Source organism: Oenanthe melanoleuca, chromosome 3, assembly GCF_029582105.1.
Source record: "Oenanthe melanoleuca isolate GR-GAL-2019-014 chromosome 3, OMel1.0, whole genome shotgun sequence".
In the NCBI taxonomy this organism is placed as follows: domain Eukaryota; kingdom Metazoa; phylum Chordata; class Aves; order Passeriformes; family Muscicapidae; genus Oenanthe; species Oenanthe melanoleuca.
Window position 1 is genome coordinate 19,654,080 of NC_079336.1, and position 22,864 is coordinate 19,676,943.

General features: G+C 36.3%; 1 protein-coding gene across 2 annotated transcripts in view; it reads left to right on the top strand.

The window, feature by feature from the left end:
* The window catches only part of ARHGEF10 (Rho guanine nucleotide exchange factor 10), a 106,292-nt gene extending 83,697 nt beyond the window's left edge, over positions 1-22,595 (top strand). For both annotated transcript variants that reach the window (XM_056487997.1, XM_056487998.1), the window contains 4 exons: positions 4,624-4,766; positions 10,494-10,668; positions 16,659-16,781; positions 18,708-22,595. In XM_056487997.1, the coding sequence (XP_056343972.1) occupies positions 4,624-4,766; positions 10,494-10,668; positions 16,659-16,781; positions 18,708-19,222 (956 nt within the window). In that variant the 3' untranslated portion in view covers positions 19,223-22,595. The remainder of the gene's footprint in view (positions 1-4,623; positions 4,767-10,493; positions 10,669-16,658; positions 16,782-18,707) is intronic.
* The last annotated feature ends 269 nt before the right edge of the window (positions 22,596-22,864 follow it).

Genomic DNA, 22,864 nt, shown 5'->3' on the forward strand with positions numbered 1-22,864 from the left:
ACAGAAACAGAGATAAGATACTGTTGTCTTTGCAGTGTCACATAATACTCATTACCAGAAATATGTTGACGTTGCTTTCTGTCTTATTTGTGTATCTGATGCCGGGACCTCCAGCACCACCCTGAATAACTTTAGGAAGAGCTCTGTCAGCTGCTTAGCTTGAAGAATTTGATGCATATAGGAGAAAAAATGAGTATGCATGCACAGCATGGGACATTCCTAGTTACACATTGTTTAGAAGAGCAGGCCTGAGTGTCTCATTTTTAAGTAATAAGGAATGTGCTAAACTTTTGAATTCTGTAGGTACCATTTTACTCCTCCACAGTGCTGGTTTACTTACCATGTGATGGAAAAAATGTTTGTGCTCCACTGCACTAATTAACCAAGAGCTGCTGTTCCCAGGGCTGTGTTGGCAGCTCTGTTGTGAAACCATCAATAGTGCTGCTAAGAAAGAGAGGAAGCTGTCAACAAAAACGCCTGCTCGGTTCAGCTTGACTGAAAGCATAAAGGAAGGGAAGACTACTACAAACTTTGAAAAGACTTTCTGAGGAAATAAACTATATGTTATCTCATATGAAGAGCTGAGTGCACCAACTTATTGCAATTATTAAAAGTACTAAATATTTAAAATATTTATAAATTTATAATAAGAAGCCTATTCTTATAAATTATTGTAAAATAGTATTACTTTCCTTCATTGGGTTTTGTGGAGAAAGATAACATGAACATTGTTTTGAAACTTTTCCTATAAAATTGACATTGTTTTGAAACTTTTCCTATCTGATTAAATTTGAGTGAATAGAAGGATAACTAATTTTTCATATTCATAAAAATCACAAGACTAATATCAAAATGCACTAATGCAAATAATGTCCTTTTACATTAAATACTTAGAAATACTTTATGTGCATGAGAGACCTTACTTTGATGCAGCTAAACACGATATATGCATTGCAAGATACTGTTCAAAACTGTTGCATAAAATATGGCATGTAACTTCTGGAGAAATATAACTTACAAAGAGTATTAAAAATAGTGGCATAACACAGATCTATTAGTATAAAATCTGTCTTTGTTTTTTTTTTTTAATACTCATCTATTATGTAAATATCAGTCATCTTATATACAACATCAATATATGACATCTAATTTCCAGAAGGCCTTGGATTCATTTCTATCTTTGAGCCTGTTCTCAGATTTTGTAGACACATCTCTTTCCTGCAAACAGCTGTACCTGCAAAAAAAAAAAAAAAGTATGCCTTGAGATTCTGTTGGCAAAAATTTTGTCTTGGCTTGCTTCTTTTCTCTTTTGCCAGAAAAAAATAAGCTTATTTTAGTCAGTTACTTGCAAAGGATTTTATAGCATCAAACAAAGCTGTTCCTTATCTTTTTGGCAAGTGCTGTGACCAATTTTAAGTACCTGGATAGTGCCAGTTGTTGAAACTACTTACATAAGCATGCCTTGAATCTGCAGGTATTTACAGAAGTTGGATAGAGATAATGCTTCTTTCCCCTTGGATTTTAGAAGCAATGGACACTGGATCAGACAGATAACATGAAATAGGCAGTGTCAAACATGAAGTCTGTGCAGGCAGGCATTGAACAGGGTCTGCTGAGATCTGGAGAGAGAGGCAGGGCGAGCATTATGTTTTCTTCAAAGTGTGATTTTGATAGTCTTAAACCACTTGTGAGCCAGACACCGACTTGCTAAGTAATTTTGGAGTTGGATGATAAAATTCTTGGTCAGCAGAAAGAAGTCATGATCTTCCTTTTAGCCAGCAGCCTGTGGTTAAAGCATTTACAGAAGTATGTCGGATTATCAGGCTTAATCCCTTGCCTTGCTTGAGTGGTTTTTTACCCATGCTTTCCACTCTCATGAGATTTCCCTGGCTGCCACAAAATGAGAGGAGAGAGATGCACAGGGCTTAATTTGTCCTCCTGGTGCCATTCCACTTTGTATAATTAATTAATCATTCACTGAGGCAGGGTCCAGAACACAGCTGACACATCCTTTGAATACTGCTCTAATTACTAGACCAGACCTACCTTTTTTCCCCCTCATCTGTCTCAGATGCTGTCTGATCTGGAAGACAGCAATATTTGCAGGAAGACATAAAAAAGCACCAGGGAATAGCCTTATCACATGACTGGGGTCATGGTGTAGAGTGACAGCTTTGGATTTTTCCTGGGCTGATACATCAAGTGGGACTTCAGTGTTTTTTTTCATGAAAAGAAAAGATGAAAGTGGTCAGATGAAAGACATGAAGCCTCTATCTCACCTTCTTCATATGTCCAGTCCTACTTTTAAACTGGATTGTCAAGTACTGTGTTAACACACACACCAACAGAAAATGGTTTTGTGAGAACTGAGGTTTTTTTAGGCATATATGTTGAATCAGGTATTCATTACTCAGTTGGTATTTATAACATTGATAGTATTGAAATCCCCTTCTTACATTGATCAAAATTATTAATAAGGCCTAATGCTTAGTTATCTGAGGTGTTACATGGAACTTCAGGGCATAAAGGTCAAGATCAAAAAAAAAAAAAAAAAAGAAACACATTAGATGTTTGAAATTTGATTTAGGCAAAATGTAAATGAGTCCACAATTGAGATCCTGAAAATCCTTATTTTCCTGTTGTTTCAGCATCAGCTATGCTTTATATAAAATTAATGTATAGTTTGAATGTATTTAACAGAAAGGGTTCTCAAGTTCTATGAACTTTTGTTTTATATTAATGTTTTTTTCAGTGTGAAAATATAACTAGGAAAGATAACTTTTTGCTTAGCATAGCTGCTCCTTGCCCAAACTCAGAGTCCTTATCCTTTAGAAAAGACAGAAAGAATGTACCAGAATTATGCTGGGTTTATCCCTAAGAATGATGCTATGTACAGATTGTTGTTAAACTTCTGCCGTCAGCATCCCTTGCACACTGAAAGTTGTGACATGCACCTGTGCAGCTTCACTCTCTGAAGGCTTTGCACTGCCTTCAGTGGTTACAGCAATCATAGGGTATGGGCAGTTTAGAATTTAATTTGTGGATAATGTGGTTACTAAAGAATGGAAACTTTTCCAGAAGTTTGTTTGTTCCTAATAGTACATATGAGTCATAGAGAACACAGTGACTTTGACATTGCTGGGAGAGTTTGCAGGCTTATAACTGGAAGCACTCTTCTCAATGCAAACTAAAATAATGAAAATTATTTTGACAGCCTGAAGCTAAGTATCACTTCTACAAAGATGCTGTCAGAAGAGAGCCACATCCTGAGAATGACTCAGTGAAGGTTGTATCACACAGATGACAGAAATTTTGAGAAGTACTCCAGAATTGAGGCTTCTCATTATTGTTGTTGCTACTGTTATTGGTACAGCAGGAAATTTTGTACCCCCATTCTCTAAGCAAATAATAGAAGATGCACTTGTTCTCAGGAGGGAAGAGAAAAAAATTGTACTTAAGTGCTTGCCTAAAGATGTGATTACTTTGGTCTCGTCAATCAAAATTTAAGTGGTTACTGATGTGAAACCAGTGTCAGAAATGTAGACAACTTTTCTTCAGCTTGTGCAGGAAGGAGGCTTTTTAATGAAGCAATGGTGCTTTTTGAAATATATCTCAGTGTAAAACCCAGTTACTTTTCATTTGCTTAGATTTTTATTTTATTAATAAATCATAATGTATAGAAGTATCATTTTTGAGACTATATTCAATGAGCACTTGAAATATATAAACTAATATGAAAATATTAAAATTATTATTGACATACTTTGTATGTAAATTTGTATGTATAAAATATAAAGTTACAACTGTTTCAAGAAGCTCATATTGCTGATTCCTAAACTTTGGGGTAAATAATCTGCTAGTCCTTGTTTCAAAGAGGTGGCAGTTGAGAGTGACCATAACAGAAGGTGGAAGCATGCAGTTCTTACCAGAACCTCACTGACTGTGCCACATACACATGCATAATTTAATTTACATCTGGTAAATGCAGTCCAAAGAAAACATTGTGGGTTTTGTAATTAGTGGAAAAAGTAAGAAAAGTGCAAATATGGCACAAGACCAAATTTTAATTTCTTCTTTTGTTTTAATTTCTGTCTTAAATGAAGCATCTAGTAGTAGCAGGAAGGTCCATTCCATCAAAATGCTCTTACAGAGTGATCTGCACTCATTAGAGCCTACAGTAAAATCTTCCTGAACTACTTTGCACATGAAAGATGATTCTGTCCTAGTTAGAAATTGATTCATCTTGAAGTAAGTTGGTCATGAGCTCCCTCTAAGTTGGAGCCAATTGTGTCAGCCATGGATTTCTGGCTGTATTTCCTCTGGAAAGGAAAGCAGTTGTATCAGAACAGCAATGTGGCATTCCTGAATCATCATTTAATCTTGATAAAACTTGCTCTGTTGACAAATATATGAGTACTTAGGTTTGGGTTTTCCCCTTAATGTTGTTTTATCCTTACAAATTTACCCTGGAAGCTAAAAGTAACCATACACAAATCACAGTGTAGCTTGAAGTGGCAACTTGCAGAAATTCAAGCAGTGGACTTTTCAGAACGGTTTAAAAGCAAATATCACCATTTGGTTGTGTATAACCTTTCTTCTTCTTTTTTTTTTTTTCTTTTGAAGATGGGACATGGAACACAGAACCTCAGAAGATAGTTAAATTGGGGGTTCTGCCTGTTAGGAGTCTGCTTGTGATGGAGGAGACCATTTGGGCTGCATGTGGTGGACAAATTTTTGTAATCAGCACTGTGACACATTCCATAGAGGTAAACACTTCTAAAAGCATTGCTCACCTATTATGCTTCAGGGTATAAGTGGTAACATTTAAAGATGAAAACCTGTTTAAGAAGCATCATGATTCAGGAAGCTTTTTATTGAAAGTGGTTTCAGATCTTTTAAATGTCACTCCCTTAATTTGTAATTCTGCTGTTTTGTTCTCTGCTGATGTCTCATTAGACCTTGTTCCCATTTACCCACTGGTTTCTCTAAGGTGCTTGGAAATGATAGAGCATCTGGGCCAAGAGATTTTCTTAAAAATGAAATCTGAGGTAAGGCAGCAGAGAAGTGGGTGCCTATAGGAATTTCATGTTAATTTCAAAAGGAGGTTTAACTAAGAGACTGCCTCTCTATAGTTAGATGTTACTTGTACCTTGTGATAATTTCATAACATATTTTTTCAGAGTTTTGCTTCTTGGTGGCCTACAAAAATTTTATTTGCATAAGAGCACATTCTCATGAATAGTCACACAAAAGCCAGCTTTTTCAGAATGAGAGAAGAGTGTTAAGGATTCAAACTAACATTTGTGACCATATTTTCCCGAAAATGTTAAGCCCTTATTTCTGGCAAAATTACAGCTTTCACCAAAAGAACATCTTAGTAGTCCAAAGTTAAGAGCTGATGAAACATTAGGAGTTCAACCTCTCCTTCAACCTACAACAGTGTCACTGAATTGCATGATGTTTACAGCCATGAAGTTTTTTCAAACAGGAGTCATGATGAGCTCACAGCCTCCTTCTTTGTGTGCTTTGTTGCTGCATTTTTTTCTTTGATGATCGTGTTTTCTCCCAACAATTGTCTATTTGGTACAATTGATTCTGTGAGTCACTGTCATGGGTTTGCAGGGAAATAGCTAACATCCTAATTTCCTCTGTCTTTTTCTGTGTTTTCTGAGAGATTTGTTTCATCTAATAAGACACTTGGATCTTATGTTCTCCCACTTTAAGGCTTGTTTTGTTGGTAGTTTGAATGGAATGATTAAGGAAAGATTTTGGATGAGTGATTTGGATAGGTACTTGCAATGGACTTTCTTTAGTTTCACAGCCTCTGGGACACATGGTTGTTGTTCTCCAGACTTTGGTCAAATCTCTCAGATTCTCACTAGGAAAATGGTAAGGAATCAGCCAGGTTGTTCCTGTGTGAGGCTGGATATGTACAGCCAGATCTCTGTAAATAAATTTGCAAGTCTGGCCTAATGCAGTAACAAAGCTCTCCCTAAGTCAGGTGGTATGGCTGCAGTTTTGGCTATGCTGGGCTGTTTTAGCAGAGGAGAACAAACCCGGAGTCAAACAAACTTTGAGGATTAAAGAATGTTTAAAGCTTACTCTGTCATAATACGGTAAAATGTCATGGACTGCAGTGTTGAAAACAGAAGTTTGGAGACATAAAATAACAAGTACTCTACCAATATCTCTCAGACATGGCAGTTTCATTTTTCAGCTGTTACTACAGATTTTCCTATAAAAGCATCACAGGAGATTTCTTCTCATTTCTCAACTAAGCCATCTGTTGTAGTCAGAGCTCAGGTTATTATAGGTCTGTTGTACACACAGTAAGTGCTGCAGCAAGCAGCATATAAGAAATGGTATGAGTTATGTTTTCTCAATATAAATAATTTAGTTCAAGAGCATGATGATTTTTTCTACGTCTGGCTGAGGGTCATCTTTTTTATTTCACACAGCTACTCATGGCATAGCATGTCATCTTTCTCACAGAATTGTGAACTAGTGATGATTTCCTCCTGCTTCTTTATGGGTACTCAGACATGCAGATCTTTTTCTCATCATCTCACCAGACTAAACAGGTCACTAATGTTTTCAGTTTTGCTGCCTACTTAGTGACCTGACTTGTTCTGATAACTTCCTAGGTTTATGTTTCCAAAAGTGATCTGCTATGTTGGCCTTACCATGTTCACTGGCAATATTGTTTCAACATTATACATGAGGCAATTAAAACTCTGTCTACAGCAACTATTTTAACATCTGAGCTGCCTCTTTCTTACTGTGAAGGGCAGAATCTTTGCTGTGAGGGGAAGCAACAGCAGGGAAATGTTTGTTCTCCCTCTGTGCTCTCTTGCTGAGAGTTAGTCGTAATGATTTGACTCAGGATTGTTTGCATAAACATGATCTTGGCTCTGTCAGCAGGAATCCAAGTGTTGCACAGGGCTCACCTGGTTACTCTTCTCTCTTCACTGAACTCCTTTATATCTCCACATACTTAATGTGGAGATTCTCCATTGTATACTGCAGTGCAGCTGCTTGCTAGTTCATTGCTACTGTCATGCATACATACTATATGCTCTGCATCGTGTGCATTATCTGTAAAGGCATCTGGCAAAATTTTAAGGCCCTATTTGTGCAAGTCCATGAGCATATTCAAGACTATTTTTTAAACTTGCTCTTGTAAGGCACTCTTTGCTTCATAGGTATCTCATTTAACTCTCTCTGTGCATTTGCTAAAGTGGAAATGTATAAAGTACTTTATCCTTGTAGACAATCTCATTCCATGCCTCCTTGCTTTGCTAAGATTTTTTTTCTTTATTTAATAATTTTTAGTAAATGAGCAGGTTTGGCATTATGTGTATTGGATTTGGATATTACTATTTCTTTTTTCCCTCTTCTGATATGGGTAAGACTCTCAATTCACTTATTCTAATGATATGTTACTGTAATAGAATGTTTTAGGTAATGTGTTTTGTTGGCACAATGCCCCAGACTGGCACAATGCCTCAAGATCCTTGGCAGGCACACATGAGAAATGCATCAATTGCTGTTATATATTAATTACATGCTCTGATCTTCTTGGCCACTTAGTTTTGACCCTAGATCTGTCAGTTGTATTGCTGTTGAGTACATCCAGTAATGGTCTCTGTGCCCAGAGCTCTTTGTACCCTGCAAAGGCGGTTTGTGCTCGTTTCAAAACCCAAGTGTCATTCTATCCTAGCCTGTTTTGTCTTGTTTTTAAAACTTTGCTAGCTACACAGGAGTTACACTGAAAGGTTATGGAAATGGAAATCACTATACATGAGTGTGTGTTGACCAAGTATTGTAACTTCTTTAAAGCAATGAAAGACATTTGTTTGATATTGGGCGTAATGGCACCCATTATCCTCTTCACCTGAAGCTGGAGAGATCGAGATTTATCTTAGTACGGTTTGGTGTAAGAGGGCACTCCCTCAAAAGAAAGGCTCTGCTGTGTCCCACACTGCTGGAACACTGGTGAGCTGCACTGGGCTGTGGCACCCATGAAGCCTTCTGCAGCTTCTGTGCTGCTGTAGTTAGAATGGGAGAGACTGAGGGGGAAAAGCCAGGCTTTGAATAGAGAGGAATGTAGGTATGAAAACTAAAAGAGAAAAAGAAAATGAAGTTCAATTCTTTTACTAACAAAAGTAATGAGACATCTTTGTTCTCTTGTGTCTGTATTTCTTGTTATAAAAAGAAAAGAAAAATAGAAGTAAAAGGCCACTCACTGATTTTCAGGTAGGCATGTAATTGAAACAGATGTCAAAGCTATCCTTTATGCAAAAATTTATGCATAAGAAGGTGCAGTTTTGGAGTATGTTCCTGCTCCATGTTAGAAGACCCTTTCAATGAGAAGAATAGTTCTTTCTCAGGTCTTGTCGTGTTTGCAGTACACAGTTTTACTTCAGATGGGTCTGTGTGTTCCAGCAGAGAGCTGTACGAATGGCAGGGCAGATTTAAGTGGGAGTATAATGAGTTGGCTGGTAAAAATGGAATGTGACAAAAATGCATGTGCAAGTTGTTTTCAGTGGCACCAACATAGTTGTCACTGTGGTTGGATCACTCCAGAGAAAATTTTTTTTGCAACCTTCCTCATTTTTCTTCTAATTTAAAAGAGTCCAAGTTACTGGTCAGTTTTACTTCAGTAGCCATGGGTCTATTCCCTTGAAGTTCTCAAAAGCCAATTAGTCACCAGTGTAGGGATGTATGAGTCTAAAAACAATGTAAATATTTTTAGAATATTTTTTGCAATGGAACATACATGATGAGAATATCAGCAAATCTAGTCAAAAGGGCTGTTTCTAGCTTTGAAAGATGTTTTTTATGGATAAGTTTTTCTGTTGAATAAATTTTATGATTTTCAAGTTGTGTGTATTATTTGGTAATAAATGAATAGTGGTTACTTGAGGAAAGCAGTGAATATAAATGTGCCCGGCAGACTTGCTTACCCTACATTCTGCAGTGTTACTATTCAAATAATCAAAAGGTAATATAGTAACACTTAAAAAATAAACCACTGCTTGACAGCTGAAGAGAAAATTCTGTTCATTTACCAAAAACTGAACATTGGACGAATAACATAACAAATGAAAAACACAGAAGATAATTCCCATTTGCTTCAAACAGAAATTTCTCAGTGAAAATAATAATTTATGCAGTAATAAAGTAAGAAAAAAAATAAGACTAAACATAATACCAAAAGTTATGCTTTGTGGAAATCCTAAATTTTTATTCTTTGTCTCTGATCTTAGCCTGTTAGTTGAATTTTGATGGAAAATTTTGACAATATATCTATAAACCTATTATATTTAACTTTTAATTAAAAAAATCCCCAAAATGTAACTCTTTATTGCAATGCCTAGAAAATTTAAGTGTATTTCACAAAGAAGGAAGAGGCACTTCTGTGTTTTATCTGCAAATATAATCAAGAGTATATATTATGTTAAGTGAATATTAGAGCACTTACTACTTCCATACCCCTCAGCAAGAGATTTTTATACAAGGAACAGTTAGCCATTTATTTAGCTAAGGAAGTTTTGTGTTTATCAGACTGGCTTTCTGATAATAGCTGGCACAACAATAAAAGGCTGTGTTCAACTTCAGAGATAGTCTTCTTACAAGACAAAACTAGAGGGAAAAATTCCTTCTTCTTGCTAATGATTAAGAAACTTTACTACAGCTTTATCTCACATGTTAATAGAGACATAGAGAGGGAGAGAGGCTTCTGCTTTCCTCAAGCCAGGTTGTAATTGACACTAGATCAAGGAAAAAGGTCTATCTTTAAAGTGTTTTGTTACTTACATATAGAAAGAGGATTTTGCCTTTTATAATGAGAAGCATCAATTCTTTGAAGGACAGGAAAACAAAATAGATAATACTTGTGAAATTCAGAAGCATCAAAAACCAAACCACAATATTGAGGCTGACATTGTTAAGTGTGTAATTGAGCAAATAATTGTGTGTTTATATTCTTAAACACTATCCAAATATTACTTTTTATTACATTCTATTATTCTTGTTATGAAAGGATCCCCTGGCAGAACAAAAGAGAAGTATTTTTTTATTGATGAAATAGAAGTTCTGCTACAGATAAAAGTACAGCTGTGGTAGTTTTCCCAAAGGAGTATAAATAAAGAAATACAAAATCCTTTTAAGTTGGAGCTGTTTCGGGCTTGCCAGCCCCTATCATGCAATATTTTTAAAAAACAGAAAATCAGAGTTGCTCTGTCATTAGATGGAACCTTGGCTCAAGAGCCAAGACTTCTTTTATACTAATGATGATATATTTCCAAAAAAAGTCCCAGGGAAATTAACACATCGTATGTGGCTATGAGAACATATCCTGAGCAAGGCAGAGGAAGCTTTGTCCTTGTCAAAGAGGGTGAAGATACAGTGCCTACACTGAAAAGCTGATAAGAAAGGTGGAGTGATATCCTTGACTGCATCTTCCCACAGAGCCCTTGTTTTTCTTGCAGAACCATTTTGAAGCCCATCAAGAGGAAGGGATGGTGATCTCTCACATGGCTGTGGCTGGAGTGGGAGTCTGGATTGCCTTCACGTCTGGATCTACTCTTCGACTCTTCCACACAGAGACACTGAAACACCTCCAGGATGTTAACATTGCCACACCTGTTCACAATATGTTGCCAGGTAGCTGAATTGCATCATATGGTAACATTTTTGTTTTATCACTGTTGTTCTCCAGTGTTGTAGATTAGGCCAGAATCAGAAAGTTCATCTCGGACTTTGATAAGTGTCTCCTGACTATTTGCTTTAGTAAGTTATAATCCATCTCCTGCCCAGGTGAGATGTGTGCAGTGAGCTGGTTGAGTAACAGCTCTTCTCCTCAGAGGTTATCAATGGAATTAGATGGATAAGCAGGTGGATTCTTCTGCTTGGTCATACTGTGTGACTGTGAAACAGACAATGTAATCTGTCATGAAAATGTGTTTGCTTTGCAGAGATAAGCATTTGCTTTTGGAACCCTAGAATCAAGTACATGATAGAATCATTTTGCCTAGGATCTGAACCAAAAAACCACTTGCTTAATTTTAGTTGCATCAGTAGATCCAGAGAACTCAGCTGAACCACTCACGTGCCTCGATTTCAGAGTGCGTTCAGTATTTTGATGACCGTAGTTCTAATTTGTTGGATTAAATGGTTAGTCTTAAATCTAACCTGTGGTTGTTAGGATAAAATTGTACAAATCAAAGCTCTTTACATGTTTTAAGATGAAGCTATTCAATAGGCAGTTGAAATGGCTTGTATCAGTCTAGCAAGTGAGTGACAAGGACCTCAGCATCAGTAAGCACATCAGGTGGGAGCTGGGGCAGTGCTGGGAGCAGAGACTGAAAAGTGGTACTGGCATGGCTGAGCATGAGGTATCCATAAGTGGACAGCCCTTCTTTCTGTCTCTCCCTGTTTGTAGACTGAAATAGACCAAGCTTCTGCAGTTCTTATGGGCAATGTGTGTGCCAGCTTTATTGCTTAGTTTTTCTAGATGAAGCCAGTTCTTCCCACACAGAGATTTTATTTATATCCTCACAGAAATTAGGTATGAATCTTACATTAAAGATGTTTCACTTTTTTGTCTCTGTCTTCTTACCTTATTTTCTTTCAGATGACATTAGCTTTGCAATAAAACTCCATTATAAATTGTGTCTGTTTGTCATGTTCTATACAGGATGCTTTTTACATGTGGTGTTTGACCATAGCTCCAGCATTGAACATCAGCAAATCACCTGCCTTTAAATACATAATTTGATTGTATTCATCAGAGTTGTGCAAAGAAATCAAGATCAGTTGTAAAATGATTAACTTTTTTTATGTTATGCTGTTCATAGCGGGGGTAAAAAGGGAAGTAAGACCTCCCTTTTATCTATTTTCTGCATATAAAAATATTTTGAAATTTAGCTTTGTGTTCATTGCCATGGCAATAAAACTGCTGATATAATATACCATTATTTTTGTAAAAGAGTTTTAGCTAATTATAGCTCCTTGGTGTCATTCTCACCCATTTTAGTTCCATTTTTTTTTTTCCTCAGTGTCTTCATAGAAAGCACACCAGTGAATGGAAATAGGAGTTTATTTCGGGAATAAGACATTATTACAGCAGATGTTCAAAGGGAGCCTCCTTTCTAAAAATGAACTGCATTTCAATTATTTAGCAGCAGCTCTCAGGCCTCTTTATATGATCTCAAAAATGCAACAAGAAAAAAAGCTAAAGGACAGAGTAGTAGGAGGTTTACATAACAAAGCAGCAGTAAGGACTAAAGCAGCAGTTTCAGAACTAAAAGGAGCTAAAGAATAAATTAAGTTCTGTGTAGTATATAATGAGATAAAAAAAAGGATAAAAAACCAACAAAGGGGAACTGAATGACAACATGGTGAAATAGCTGTATATTTACAATATATGTATTTGCCTTCATGAGAAATTTTTATGATGTTTAGTTTTAAAGGAAACAGCTCTGTTAGCTTTCTGAAATTCATCTGAAGTTCCTTAATATGCAGAAATAATAGACAAGTAAAAATTCAAGTGGTGTTGAAATGAGAGAAGAAATTGGTGTAAAAATATTGCTAAGAGTCTTAAGAAGAGATATTTTAAAAGGCAAGATTTCTATATAATTTGAAGAAGCTAGACTTTTCCCAGGATTTTAGTAGTAACAATATGTAATACTGGCCCATTAGGTTCCCTAGAGATGTCAACTGTGTCTTCATTTCAAGTAATGTAAATAAGAGGAACATTGCTTCATTAAGTTAATGAAATTTTTGTTGTTAAAAGTAAAAGAAAAACTTACTGTCACTCTTAGAAATTATTACTGTGAGTTACAGTACTGTACTTAAAAGATAACTACAGTAACTAAACAGAGTAGGAGGGTCTCATAACCTTAATAATGAATTTTTATAGCACTAAATTTTCCCAGTTTTGTTCTTAGGAGAAGACAGTTTTAAATATCACAGCTCTCTGTCTTGTAAAGGACAGAATCACAGGGGAGTGAACTAGCACAGAAGTTAATTGTCCTTATGATTTGGTGAAGATTAGTAATGCAAAAAAACAGACTGTGTCTGGCAGATTCTTTTACCTGCTGGAAGTAATTTTAAATCTGTTGCAGTCCACTTCTGAGTATAGAGCAAGTTTATGCTTAAATGTAAAATCTGTAGCTGAAGGATCAACAAAGGCACTTTTTCACCAGCCTTTGTCACAGCTCACACCAAAATAATCATACTGTACATGAAAAGACCACTTGTTTTTTCATAGTCATGGTCAGTATTTTATTAAAGAAGATCCTTAAACATATTTTTGCTCTCAACTCTAAAAGAATTTGCCCTTTTAAGGAGACCACTGTAATTACTGTGACCTTGATACTTGCTCATGTGGATGATGACAGGGTACCTGTTTAATGAAGAGATTATTTCTGCTTAACTTGCTGTATTCTGTTTATATCCATATATCCTCTAATGGCATGTGTGTTTCCTGGAAACAGATGGCAAAAGCAAAGGAAAAAAAGCATCATTTCCTCTCTAAGGAAAACCAACTCTACTATGAGGCTTTACAGCTTGCTTTTTTCCCATTTTGCCAGGTTCCAGACCATGCAATGCTTTATGATCACTGCTGGGAAGTGATAAAAAGATGAGAAAACTTTATGTCAGCCCAATAGATCTGTACAGTGGGCTGTTTTTTTGCATTGTAAGAGCAGCATGGCCATGTAAAGGATATGCAGCAATGTCCTTGCACCTACTTGGGGTTGAATTCAGATCTGTGAGGATTTATCCAGCTCTGGTGGTTGTTGTAATAGACACCTGAGAAGCGTGAACACAGAGCAGACCTTACACTCAATTATTGGCTTCAGTTCTTGTAAAGTCAAGATCTTGGTCAGATTATTTTACAGGTTTTAATTTTTTTCCTCATTGAGACAGTGTGATCTAAAAGTTGCTATTTAAAGAGGAGTATTTTATTGGTTTTGGAATATATGTATCATTTTCCCTTCTTAGCTTGTTAATTTGTCTGCTTATTGCATAATGCATTCTGGGGATTTTGATTGATTATTTCTCTCTGTATTTGAAATAGATCAAAACAAAAAGTCAGAAAATAACAAAGATAAGTATGATTTCAAACCTTGGCTAGCACATAAATTAATATTTTAAGTTAGTCTTTTTTTTTAATCCATATGTATGTATATATGTTTTTTTAGTGGTTTTTTTGTTATTTCAGAGTATCTTCTCAGATGCAGATGTTTCCTGCTTTTCCAATATTTCACATCAAACAATTTTTTTTTTTGACCTCACTGTAGCTGTTTCATGCTTTAGGTTGTGCTCAGTGTTTAAGAGTCTAAGTTGCTGTCTGATAATTTGCTGGGTTTTCCTATGGAAACAGTAGCACATATTTGCCAGGTAAAAATTATTGTCTAAAAGTTGCTTCAGGTTTGGAGTATGAAATCATGAATTTTATCTTTTAAATGCTTAAATAGCATTAAAGTTCTGTTGTTTAAAAATAGGAGCGTCTTGCTTCTGCAGAGGATTGAGAGGCAAGAGTGTACTTGGAGCTTTTGATAATATTAAAAATTAATACACAAGTATTTGTGTAGTTTGTGAAACAGGCTCTAAGTAAACCTTAGCTTGCACTTGCTGTGGTACAACTGGTAGGAGAGGACTCACACATCGTAAATAACTTGAGCAAGCCTGAGCTCTAAATCACAGAATTCAAATACTGATTTTGAAAACTCCAGAACACAGAGGTGTTTGGGCATTACTGTTGGGATTTTTGTGCTGAAAGAGTGCCTTTCTGTGCTTTGTTTTGGAAACTAAATTAATCCCATTAATATCTCAAAAAAGCCAAAACAAAAAAACCCTCTAACACCAAACCCAACTAAACAACAAACCCATTGAAAGGATAAACTTCAAAAGATTTGTAATTTGTATACAAGACAGACCATCCTTGCTTATTTAGCTGAGGAGGGACAATGAATCCTACCAGCATAAACACCTATAGTTCATGGAACTCAACACAGGAGTCTTTGAAGGTCTGCACAAGTAAATGGAGCCTTTTAAACTTACTTGTCCTTGTTACTCCTGACCAGGATGACCTAATCATTGTGCCTTTAGGGTGTTTTAGGATGTGCTTTTAGGTAGACAGACCTTGGATTCCAGATGAGATCCTATGTGAGCTGCTTAGAATATATCATTGCTGGGTTAATACTTTGGTTTTGTAAAGTTCTCTGAGGAAAGACTTGGACTGTGGTCCGCCTCCTATTTTCCAGTCAAGTGCTTTTTTGGGCAACTGTCAAGCTGCTCCTTCCCTGCTTTTCCAGTGAGTCTGTAATTCATATATTCTTGGATGTAAATTAGCTCAGCTTTGAAGGACAAGACAGAAAATGCATTCATTTGTAAAACACCATAATTAAAATCCTTCTCCAAAGTGTTGAACATGAGGGTTCACTCAAGTTGAATCAAACATAGAATTCAAATTCTTGACCTACTAATGAAGTGATTCACAACTTGAGAGCTATGATGATGGAATGACTGCTCTCTTGCATGTAGAGTTAATAATAAATCCAAGATTGTGTATGTTTTGAACCTGGAACTCTTTGAGCTTTGAGCAGAGTTTAAATGTTCCTCCTCATAAACTTGGGCAGAAGTTTGGGCCAATCAGTTTTCATTTCTGAAACTTGTCAAGGCCATTTTGAAAATTCATCTAAACTGAATCAAATATATTTTTAGTCAGCATTGCCAGCAAAAATTACATTAGAAAAATTGCAATCATGTAAATATTGTTGTAGAAAATGCATATAATCATAGAGCAAGAATAATAGAGTAATTTTGATTGGAACTTACTCTGAGGGCTGTCTTCATCCTTCATGAAGATGGCTGGATTGGACCTGTTTGTTCAAGGTCTTGTCCAGTCAAATTTTTAATACTTTTGGATAGGATGGAGATCCCACCACCTCTCTGAGAAACCCATTGAAGTTTTTGACCACCTTTTCAGTGATACAGGTTTCCCCTGCATAGAATACAATTTTCCCATGCTCTAAATTTGGGCATGTTGTATCATGTACTGTGCACATGTGGATATAATCTGACTTCTGCACATCCTTCTATCAGGTAGCTGCAGACAGCACTTCCTTTAATATCTCCAGTCCTCTGATCATTTTGGTTGCTTTCCATTGGACTTCTTCCAATATGCCAATGGCATTCTTGTATGCGGACACCCAAACTTAGACAGGTGGATACAGCACTGCTGATAGAGTTTCACAGATTAAAAACTAGGAGAAAAAAGTAATTGTGAACAGGCTTGAGTCTTGAGTATAGAATGTTGCTGAGTATTGTGAAGTGAAATGCCTTTCAGTTTTGTTATTGGGAATATACAAACATAGCCTATTCATAAAAGCATATTTGTAGAGACAGTCTGTGTCTACTTTTAAATGCTGTTATTCAGAGATTTGGGGCAGAATGTTTCAGAAGTTTAGTAATATTTAAATTGTCATCTATGTAAAGTGTAATGCCATAATCCAGGAAAATATTTGCCTTTGTGATGAGTGCTTTGCTGAATTGAGATGGTACAGCTGATTGTGTTTGCCTGAAATTGCTTTGATCTGGGCAAAGGTCATGACTGTTCAGTAACGGAGCACTTGTAAACTCCACAGGGCAGCAGCGTGTGTCTGTGACCAGCCTCCTGGTGTGCCATGGGTTACTGCTGGTTGGGACAAACCTGGGTATAATAGTCGCCTTACCAGTGCCACGCTTGCAGGGGATTCCCAAAGTAACTGGTGAGTGAAATTTCTCAAACAGATCGAGTACTGAAGATGTCACTTCTCTTCTGCCAGTAACTTAAATGAACCTGCCAAATTATATGGTTTTTTTAGATAAAAGTTAGAGCTGTGTGATGAAATTATACTTGTTCTTTCCAAGCTTTACAGTATTATCCACATACTTGTCTAGTTTTGTCTCACCTGTTTGAGAGGGGACAACTGTTTTTCTTTAAAGGATAGGCATTAATCCTGTCATATTACAGCCAAATATCTGGGGATGAGAAGAGAATGCAGTCAGTCTTTTTTCCAGATTTAGGGAAAATAGGTTCATTAGGTTTAGAGACACAGATACTGAAAAATGAGCAGGTTGTCTGACTGGTTTTTGAGTAAATTGTTTGTGTTCCCTTTTCCCCAAACTGGAGGCTTGGAACATATGAGAGTATATATTTCATTTTATAAATAGTGATCAAGGTTTTTGCATTCTGGAGAGATGTATTTATGAGTTACTTTCATATTATCCCCTTTGAAATACAAACACACGAATGCTGCTGTATCACTATACAAATGCTTAAGATACTACCAGAAGCAAGGTTTTAAAAGTGTGTTTAATAGGGGCTTTTCCCCAGTGTTTTGGATTCAGAATTCTGCTCAAGCTTCTGTGTTGCAGAGGGAAGCTGGCAGATTTTATGAGACAAGCTGTTTGCAGCTTTCTCCAGGGGAAAAAAAAAAAGCTTATGTAACTTCACAAAATGAAAATGAAATCCTCTGTGTTCAGCAAAATACGCAGCAATAATCTGGTATGAGACAGGATAAAGGCTTTGTAAAAATCTGGAACCTCTCTTAGGTGGAAATAAATGCAATTGCAAGAATATGCATAGTTGCAGAAACAAAAAATCTCTCATTTTTCCATTTTCTGTTTTTTTATTTTGGTTTATGTCATATGTTCTTGCATTTATCTGGGATCAAGATTTGTCAGATTTCACAGATCTATCAATATTACATTTAGAGATCTGGTTTTGTAGTACTTTGAGTTTAAAAACTGTGGCTTTTCCTCATTATGTTTCCAATAGCAATAATTAATCTTTATATGATTCTACTTCCTGTAAAAGCAGAATGTGTTTTCTTATAACATGAAATGCATTTGGGAGTTAGGGATGGATGTAATGATTTATAAGGTTTATGGGCTTTTCCCCTTGCTAACCTTGCTCTTTTTCATATTTTAGCTTACTTGGTAGAATGCAGTTTTTTTTCTCCCTTTTTTTTTTGCTGTAAAAGGCACATCTATTGATACTCTTACAGCTTCTCAATTTGGCCATGTGCAATTTGTTTTTCATGCATTCAAATGATTTGCACTGTGTAAATATTCCTTGTACCACCAATATCCCACAGATTAAATACTTTAAAAAAATTAAAAAATTATTTTTCAGTCAATTCCTTATGAATCTGTAATGATAACTAGAAAATCAGAAGGATGAGTTTCAGTTCTTCTTGTACAGTGTGTATGAGTCTGTTACAATGAAACAGATGTTTTTATACTGTCCTGGAGAGGTACAGAGGTAAGAACAGGATTGATTTGGGGTACACAAAATATGTGGGAATTACTGGAGAAAACTCAGTGCTACATTTGTGTTGATGCCATCTAAAAAGTCAGCAGTGTTTCTGTGCTCATGCTCATGTAGTGAGAACAGAGCACAAAAATACATCATCTAAAGTTTATGTGCCATATTTCAGCTGATATATTAGTCCTAAAACACTTGTGGTAGAACATTATTTTTGTACTTATTTTTTTCTGTAAATAGTGTCCACACAAGGCAAAAGACTGGATGCATATAATAGGGCTTTAAAAGTTATGCTATTCTGAGCAAATTTCATGGACTAATTATGGTAGAACACTGTGGTCTGAGGAATTATGTTCTTTAATTGTGTCTTTTCTTTTGGCTCCAGGAAGAGGAATGGTGTCATACCATGCACACAATAGCCCAGTCAAGTTTCTTGTAACAGCTACATCTATAAACAAGAAGAACAGAAACAAATTGAGGAACAGCCTCCCCCCTGGCTCAGAATCTAAGGATGACGACCAAAAGAACATTCTGCACAGTGAAAGACCAGGCTCTTCCCTTAGTAACACTCAGGACACTGCAGTTTGGCTGGGGGATTCAATAGGGTCCATTGCACAAAGAAGTGACTTGTCATCATCTTCTGGATCCCTTACTTTGTCTCATGGATCAAGTTCCCTAGAACACAGACCAGAGGACAGTAATATTTATGAGCTTTTGAAGGATCAAAATATCTCATTTAAAAGTAAAAGACAGAAATCTAAGAAAATGAAAGCAAGTTCAGTATTAGTAATTTCTGGTGGCCAAGGACACAGAAGAGTGAACAAAAAGACCAAACAGCAGCGACAAGATGAACTAGTGTCTTCAGTGATGGTCTGGCAAATCCCACTATTAAATGTCTAACTGAACTAAATCCAATATTGGCTTTGCTATTAAAAAAAGTGTAACATCCTTTTGTGGCTAATGCCAGTTTTAGGACACCTGGGAGCAATTTCAGTAGGCTTGGACCACAGGATTAAGGGTGCAAGACAGTCTTCACATACTTAGAACATTCTTCAGTGTTGGAGTATTGGAAAATGTTTAGCTATTGGTGCTGTCTTTGATTCTTAGAAAAAAGGAACTGTTAGGGACTTTTAAATGGTTTTAGAATCTCTTACCTTATTTATACTCACATTTATAAATATCTTAATTATGTTCTATAGCACTTAGGGAAGGTGGGGAAGATATACCATGTTTCATGCTGGTTTCTGCATACATAAATCAGTTGTTCCTACTTTTTCCAAAGTGACATATTGCATGGAACAGTAGATTTTAACAAATTAGCAAATATTTTTAAATAAGTAATCTAGTGTGAGCTAATATTAATTTGGCAGGAACTATAATATTTTAAAACTTCATTCCACAAGCCTGAGTTTGGTTGGGGCAAAACTGGCTAAATTAATTAATTGGTATCTGTTTATTTCAACACAGAACATAGATTTTTTTTTAAAACACTAATTTCTAATGCTCAGTATTATTAGAAATGTTGCAGTACAAAAGGCACGTTAATTTTCTTGGTAGGTGCAATGTGTATGTGACTTGTTTTTGTTATACAGAAAGTTGCAAGGATGGCTTTGGGCAAATAGAAAGTGCAGATACAGGACAGCTGTGCATTTTAGGGCTGCTAACACATCCTCCCTCTGCAACTCAATATCAAAGTTAAATATGGATTGTAACATTTTTAAGGAGGCATGCACATCCAGTAAATTAATAATGAAGTTATTAAGTAAGTCATTAATCTGGAAGATATATACTAATATAGGAATATCTATAGGAATTCCAAGTAATCACTGTAAATCAAACATTAGCTGAGTTGTGCTGTGTCCCCAGGCAAGCATCTATCAAAATAATGTCACAGTGTAGCAGCAACAGCAGAGATATGGTCATACCTGAGTAGCAAGCACTTCTTTTCACCTAATTTCAGCAAAGCACGGTCCTGTAAATGGGTATTGGGAAAATGGGGTGCACAGCTTCATTCCCTCAGATGGGTAAGTTGTTGCTTTGGTGCTGTTAAAAGCATGAATTCTAAGTAGTGATCTAATCAATATTTTATTAATGAATTGATGTATTTCCAAAGGAAACTTTGAATTTGGGATTTGTACTGAAATTGCCTGTTGCACTAGTCTATGCACATGTGAAATACAAGACAAAGGCTTCAGCTCATAAAGACATTGCTGGAAATGGTGATGAGACACATCCTTCAGTCAAAATCTGTTTAATGCAGATAACTTCAGGTAACTTGTTGAATAGTCACTGGGATCATTCTTTTCCCTCATCAGTAGACTGAAATACAGAGAAATTAGAATGATTTAGTTTCAGTTTTGTTTAGAACTGTAATACTGTCCATCAATTAAGTAAAATGCCCTTTAAGTATATGTGAAGTAGAACATTTGTCAGATGCATTGACTAGAACAAAATAAAACTTCTGGCTACTTTGGTACCATTATTATCCAGTAAGAGGGTGATTTGCCCTGAAATTGTTTCTGCTACTTCTAATTCAAAGCATTGATTCTACTATGTTTTGTTTCAATCTGCCTAGTTTAAATCACTATCAACCATAATGGCAGTGTTTCCCAGCATGTGCCATTTCAAGACAAACAGTACTAGAGACTGAGGCATTTTGTTGGATATAGTAGTAGGGTTGGGGCTTTTAAAATGTTGAGGAATTTTATTTTCTTAATTTTGCAGCAGATTTGCGTATGTCTAAAATTTTCAGTCTTGTCTGCTTAAAAAAGCATACCTCTGTCAAGGTGACCCAAAAATCTGTGTGTAGGCTGATTGAGCAAGTTTGACAGAGCACTGGGCTAACATCAGGTCTTCCCTGATGCCTGACACCACTGAGTGGGACAGAGGGAATGCTGGTGAAGGCAGTCTTTGCCTGCTAAGTGGCACCAAAATAGATATTTCAAAATCAGATATGCATCCTATTTCAGAGGCTTTGCCTACATCCTCTATTGATCCATAATAGAATGGATTTCAATGAGTCACAAAGGATACTTGTTGCAGATGGGATTGTAGGCTTAGGGTCTTCATTACTGTTTTCTGCTTTTATTCTATGTCTTTTGCTGTGTGTCTTGCAACTTCAGTTGGGTTTTGTCAGTGTTGGCATAGGCTTAGTGTTGGCTTGAGTCCTGGTAGGGGGAAAAAAAAAAGGAAAAAGCAGACTGCCTCTAAGCCAGGCAGCTGGCAACATTTTCCCCGACTTTTCTTCTTCTCCCTGACCTACTGCCTAGGCTCCCCTGGCTTGAGAGATCAAAGCCAGTTTGATTTTCTATACTCTTCCATAGCTATGGCCCCGGGAGCTGCTCTTTGCCCACTGTGTGGAAGCACTACATTGTACAGTTTAATGTATGTATACTGAAAAACAAGTTTAAAGATTCTTCTGTGTATAAAGCATATATAATCTAGTATCCCTTGGCTACACTGCAGCAAAAAGACCACAGGTTTTATTTTGCATGCTCCTTGGGCATGGTATTTCCATGTCCCTGCCTTCAGGACTGGAGAATCACATCTACTCCCTGATGGATCTTGATCACTAGGAGCAGTAAGTAGAGTCCACCACACGCTCAACTGGAAATCCATGCGTGGTGTTATTACAGGATCCTCTAGCAGTAATTCTTGAGAGTTGTGGAGACATTTATCCTGTCAGCTGAAATATAATTTTCTTCAGTTCTATCAGTTGAACAGTAAAAACAAAGTACAAATCTGCTCTTCTGAAATAACATTGGAGTTTTGGCAGTGACTTCCATAAGAAAAGAATGGGTCCCTCATTCAATTCCCCTATTTTGAAAATACCTATTTATCTTATTAAGCTGTAAAGCAAAAGAGAAGCTGTATGTCTGTCTTTAAAAATACATCTTGTCGTGAACTAGATTTTAGCCACTAACTGAGCACAAGGTGCAATGTTTCTTTTTGACATGGAACTTACTGGTATTACCTTACTATGAAAACAGGCAGGAACCAAAGTTTCTCTTACAGCTGGCAAAAATCCTTATAGCTGTTGTAGGCTGTGCTGCTTGGAGGTTGGATTTTGCTTTCTGATACTGCTTTTCTCCATTAATAGAACTTACGAAAATAATAGGAAAAAAAGGGGAGCAAATGTAACCACTATGATATATTCTGTATATGTTTTCTAACACATAGTAATGTCTTTTGTAACGTGAGCCATAAAACTTGTGTATTTATGTTCAAAGTATAAATTGATAAAAATGTTGAATAAAAGTATGATAAAAATTAACTTCAGAAGAACATTTTGGGTTGTCATTTTAACTAGAAGGCAAGAATTTGGGTCATGTATTAATAAATTATATATGTACTAATGGACTCATGCAAGAGAAAATAGGATGTGTGGTTAGGATGGCAAAGATGAAATTTTTTTTAGATTTATATTTCTACAATTTAAATGCCAGTAAATGCGGTTTCTGAAAATTATGTAGTCATTTATTATAAGGCTTGATTACTGTAGCAATGGACCCAAAAGGTGTCTAAGCAGTAGAATTTCTACTA